We start from the raw sequence: 5,765 nt of genomic DNA, 5'->3' as shown, positions 1-5,765 counted from the left end.
CATGTAGCCCAGTCCCAGGCTAGTTTTTGCCAATTTGTGGTGTCAATGCCACACTTCTTAATGTTCACCTTGTCTTTGACATGTTTTCTCTGGCCCCTGCATGTCCTTTGTCCCTGACAGTTGGGAATATAGCAGTTGTTTTGGTAAACCTTCATCAGGCATGTGCACTCAATGACCTGTCTACCATAGCTGATGTTGAATAATCTGTGCTTTCATCCTGCTGGTATTAGCGTCAATGAGCATTTGTTCCTGAGGCCACCTCTTTCTTATTCATGTTCCAGTATTTGCCTTTCTGGTCCTCCACACTTCATACTGATGCCAGAGAATTAAGGTCACACTCTGTCATTACCCGCTATCTGAACCCTGGCAGAAAGGCATCAGACTCTGCAAGTAAGTCTAGAATGTGCTCCTATATTATATCATTTACTCTTAAGAAGAAAACATGGTAATCAGACCTGAGTTTGGTTTTTGTTCTTTGCCTGTAACGTATTTGTCACAGGAATCGGTGAGGGGGCAAAATGTAGAACTGATATTGCCACAAGCTTGTTCAGCATTTTCTCCCTGGTCATCTTTATGCGGAGGCTGCTCTTTATAATTCTCTTCTTCATAATTTTTTTGCTACATCCCATGTGAATGTGCTGTTTAACTGTCAAAATTATTTTTATACATGTTAATTTGAAACCAACGTGCATCTAAACGTGTTCCTTTACTCTTACTGCTCTCTCAAACAAACTTTTCTTCAAAGTGTATGAATGTTCTTTTTCATTATAAAAGCATGCCTGAGGCTATTGATTTCTGATATAAGTTAGCTAGAAAAGTCTGGCATGGAACTTGGCCCTATTGAAAATAAATGTCACCTTCCAGATTTTTGGCCTGTTGATTAACATGTTCAAATATCAAGTCAGGTGGAATTTTACAGCAGAAGAACTTGGCTGGGTACAAGTTGAATGTAGAGGTTAAAATACAATTCAGTTTTATTGTCAGGGCGCCCTTTGAAGTGAATGTTTTGTTATGGCAGTGCCCAAATTGAGCTACAAGTTTTTCAGACAGAGGAAGACAAATCTCCTGTCCCCAAAGTTAAAGTAAACACATTGACCACATCCAGATGAGGCATTTCCCGTGCTCCTACCTTGCAGTGCAGAATGAAAATGGGGAAGTCCCAGAGTCAAAAAACCTGTGCAGAAAAAAAGGGCGTGGCATACGTGGAGGCAGCGTATGCTGCCCAACACCAGAGCCTGGCCGGCTGGAGCCAGAGCCTGGCTGCTGACCAGGCTTCCACTTCAGGAGCAATGCAGCTGCAGTTTCCCCAGCCCCCAGGAACCCAGGTAAAGCTGCTGGAGCTAGCACAGTTACTGGCCCCAGCTCCCCAACTCCACCTGGGGTAACCTGCCACATGTTAGAGGGTGGATAGTGCAAGGTGTGCCACTGCTAGTTGTCCCTGGGGAACCAAATGTCTGTACTCATCTGGACACAGCCATTGAGCCTAGTCCAGCTCATGATGAAGTCAGCAGTTTATCCATTAATTTTGGGAGCAGGAGTTCCTCTAGGACATGAGCTGAGGATTAGATAAGAATTACTGGGAATTGCAGTTCAGCAGTGGTCAGCATCAGCTCCTTACTTTGTCGTCTTTAAGGTGTAACATGATTCTTTCATATTACCACGCCAAACTTTTTATGTAAGCCTAATAACAAAGACTCAAGCCACAAAGTACTGCACCATGGCCTGTCTTTTTTCTCAGGGACTGATTGCTCTTTCTCTTTTCACAAACCAGTTTTAAGTCTGCTACATCATAAACATGAAGAATAAGTGGTTTCTTTTGCATCAGAATTTGTATTATGTCTAATGTGACTTAGAAAATCTATTTATATGGTCAGACAGAGCTAACTTGCAAGGTGTATGCTAATCCAAAAATGCCTAAGATTTTCGTTCCATTTGCAGCTGGAAATTTCTCTTCCTTAATCTTTGGATGGAAATTCCTGTCACTGGTGTTTCATCTCTATCTCTAATACACAAAAACTTAAAACTTTTAACCCATACAGACTGCAGTCTAGCTTCTGTGTCAGTCCTAGTAATTTGCTCACATTTGGAAAAAAACAGAAACGTTTTGAAAGATCTAAACATAGCAGGATGCTAGAACATTGGCTCCAGTATTCATTAACTCCAGTCTAGTTGACATTTGCAAGTCATTAACTGGCCATAGAGAGGATCTTTATCTCAGTTTGGTTATTAAAAGTTCCATAGCAGCATCTTTGCAGCTGCCATTTCTGTTGGATGTATAGTGCCTTGGCAAAATGGAAACTGCAAAACCTATTTACAAATGCCAACTAAAATATTCTCTGATCAAATTGTTTCATATGTTCCTAAAAAGTATAGTTATCTGCCATGTTTCACCACACCAGGATACCATATTTTATAACTGTAAACTAGCAGATAAAAAGTTACAGTGCTACTTTGTTTTTGTTGGAATTAGGGTTGACAAATGATTTTTAAAAAATTGCAATTAATTGTGAGAGTTGAAAAAAAGTTGCAATTACTTGCAATTTTAATTGTACTGTTAAACAATAGTCAGCACCACCCCCCACCCAACATTCCAGAGCCTGTGCGCCCTGCTGCTCCTCCCCACCACCAACAAGAGCGCACAGCTTCAGCCCTGACCTTGTCCTGTCTCATGTCCACTCCAGACTCACCCTGGCCGGAGTGGAGCAGCCAGAACCCATGCAAACAGTTCCAACCCTGGCCCACCCCGCACCTGCTCCAAACACATCTGCCCATGCAGAACAGCGGCAGTGGCCGGGCAGTAGCTGCTACTTGGCACAGGGGAAAAGTGGTCCCTCACCGCTTCTGGGCCCTTCTTGCTGCAGCTGCCCAGAGCCTGTGCATGGGCTGCCCTGCAACTCCTCTGCACTGCCATGACTGCACTGCAGGGCAGGCTAGAGGTGGCAGTGATGGCAGTGGAGAGAAGCTTCAGGGCAGCCTGGGCCTGGTAAGAAGGAGGGAGAGGGGCTGCTTTACCCCATGCCAAGTAGCAGCTTCTGCCCAGCTGTTGCCACTGCTCAGTATGGGTGGGTGAGTCTGGAGCAGGCTCAGGGCAAGCTAGGGTTGGGTCTGTGCACACAGGCTCTAGCTGGTCTGGAGCTGATCCTCTCTGCTGGTCAAAATGATGTGTGTGATTAAAAAAATTAACACATTGATTTGTTTTTGTGTTAATTGCGTAAGTTAACTGTGATTAACAGACGGCGCTAGTTGGAATATAACAAAATATTTCACTCCAACAAAACAAATCAACTCAACAAGAACAGGAAAGTTTAGGTAAATGCAGGCTAGCAAGACAAATTTCTTTAAAATACAAAAATATGAAAAGCAGCACTACAGTTTCCACCCTGGTCAATATGAGAACAAATCACTGAGGAAAGGGAAATCTGCAGAATGTTGCACAGAGAGAGCAATAAGAAGACAACATACCACAGAGTCATTCAAATGATCAGCTATGAGGATGTACAGTTAGGAGAGGACGTTATATTATCTGTTGGCACAGGGGCTGCTGGGATTCAGAACAGAGCAAAGGAACTAAACATAAGAACTGTAGGAGTTCCAGATTGCTTCGGCACTGTCTGAAAGAACAGCTTGCACCAGAATGTACTTGTATGACACTGGAATATACAGTCTAGCTAATTTGTGACCAACCTCCAAAAAAGGTTATAAAAAATCATATTCAAAGGCAAGTTCTCCAACTGTCTTTTTGCAGGGACCACATGCAGTGGTCACAAGACGAAGAAAGAGCCAGGGAAAAAGTAGCAGAGAACTCGGTTGTGAAAGTTCAACTGGAAGATCAAGGTAACAGATCCAGAATGCTTAAGCTATTTATTACTTCTGGAATGCTCTCCTTTTGTCTATTGTTTTCTTCCCTGATTAAATCTATTTTTGCTCATTCTTTTTTATTAACATTGGGAAGTTTCTCCCAAAGTATGCACCTTTAACTAGATACTTAGTTATCCTTTTGGAGAATTGTTACTTTTCTCTGAGGCAGCAGGTTCTTAGTCTAATGGGATGAAATCTGCAATCTGCAATTACCTGATTTGTGATTCCTGTCCTTTGCTGTACTTCAGATTAAAATTCATGTGATTGTTAAGACTCTTGCCAGTGGGGGAAAGCAGTAAGGTTACAAGGATTTTGAGGTTATGAAGCCCAAAGTTCTTGGGTAAGATTTTTACAGGAGTGTCTTAATTTGGTTGCAGACCAGCTCAGTGGGCTGTGCCCAGTGCTGCTTTTTTAGGTGACTAGAGAAGGACTTCTTGCCTACTCCATGTCCTAGGCAGCTTAGGCTGAGAGGGTTTCAGCATCACAGTGCTTAGTTCTTAGTAGATGGCATTGCCTTGCATCATTCAGAGTTAGATAGTGTGGAACGGGTCTCAGAAGGCCATCTAAATCCAGCTCCCTGCTCAAAACAGGATAATCTCTGCCAGAACCATTCCAGTCACTGTTTGTCTAATTTTCTTTTAAAACCTTCCAGTGATGGAGGTTCCATAGCGATAGAGTTGACCTATTTTAACAATTAAGAAAGTTCTGTCATTAGCTCCAGCAGCAACTTTATATATTCCTTCTTTCAGAGGGACTGTGGCTTGGGGGAGAGGTCTAGAAGAGTAAATAGAGAAAATTCTCAGGGTTTGGACCTGGTTGTAGATGATGCTTCTCTGGGCAGGTAAGCAAAGAATGTGACACATCTGCTGGAGGCATGAGAATGATGGAATTTCCATAGTTCTGTGAATTTGCATCACAAATGAACTTCTGTCACCCACAACTGGAAATCTGCTCTTTCCCTCCACACAGGTATGCAACTGTAGCAAGAAACCTTTTTGCCTGCCCCCCCCCGCCCTCCATATTGCAAAAGCCCCTTTTGCAATAGTTGCCCCCTTTCAGGGATGCTGTCTCTTTTCTGTCTTTTTTTCCTTCCTCTCTCTTTTTCTTTTATTATATTATTATTATTATTATTTTTATATAAGGTGTACTTGTAGTGAAAATAAAGCTTGTACAAATACAAATAAGTTTAAATGTAAGTTGTACCATGTAACAATGTTAGCAGGGGCAGGAATCTCTGTATGGAGCAGGTCCCGGAATGAATCATGGTTGATTGTGTAACACAGTAGCTAGTCTGTATAAACAAGTTAACAAGTGGCAATTAACATCTACACAACTACAGACCAAGAAGAGGAAAGAATCAATACAGAGCCAGGAACTCCCGGAAACTTCACTGTTAAAGGTGCAGAAGCCCTGGTTTGAACTAGTCAATGCTGGAAACAGACTCTTGGGGCTGAAATACCCCCGATCAACCACTTCCAGAGCTCTATTCATCAAGGCAGTGAATCAATCAAAATACATCAACAGATTCCTGAGACTGCATGTACCTGTGGATATGACCCCTGTGGCTGACAGCTGCCATCCAGCAGCTACCAGGAGGGATGCCCCTAGAGGTCAATGACCCCTGAAATGGGTAAGCCCAAGAATTGGGGAGTCACCAAAGTCTGCCAGAGAGGGATAAAAGGAAGTGAAGAATTACCTGCAATGGTGCCCTCTTTGACCTGACCAGCACCCTGCCTGTCCAGCCAAAAGGACCAGCTGGTGGCCCCCTTCTGAAGCAACATCGCCCTGAAAGAAGCCTCAACTGGCCATCGACAGTGGACTCCAGCGCTTGGGGATAGGTATATCTTGACACTGGTGCTTAGTGTTCAGAGCTAGCTAGTGTGTGTGTGTGTGTGTGTGTGTGTGTG

At 43.2% G+C, this 5,765-nt stretch overlaps 1 protein-coding gene across 1 annotated transcript in view; it reads left to right on the top strand.

The window, feature by feature from the left end:
- Positions 1-227: 227 nt before the first annotated feature.
- The window catches only part of METTL8 (methyltransferase like 8), a 19,819-nt gene continuing 14,281 nt past the window's right edge, over positions 228-5,765 (top strand). The window contains 2 exon segments of the mRNA XM_019522850.1: positions 228-390; positions 3,746-3,834. Coding sequence (XP_019378395.1) covers positions 3,753-3,834 — 82 coding nt within the window. The 5' untranslated portion in view covers positions 228-390; positions 3,746-3,752.

The sequence above is a fragment of the Gavialis gangeticus genome, unplaced genomic scaffold (assembly GCF_001723915.1).
Source record: "Gavialis gangeticus isolate Ggan-Ray unplaced genomic scaffold, GavGan_comp1, whole genome shotgun sequence".
NCBI classification, from domain to species: Eukaryota; Metazoa; Chordata; order Crocodylia; family Gavialidae; genus Gavialis; species Gavialis gangeticus.
Note: the sequence above shows the minus strand (reverse complement) of the source record. Positions and strands in the feature narration are given on the sequence as shown.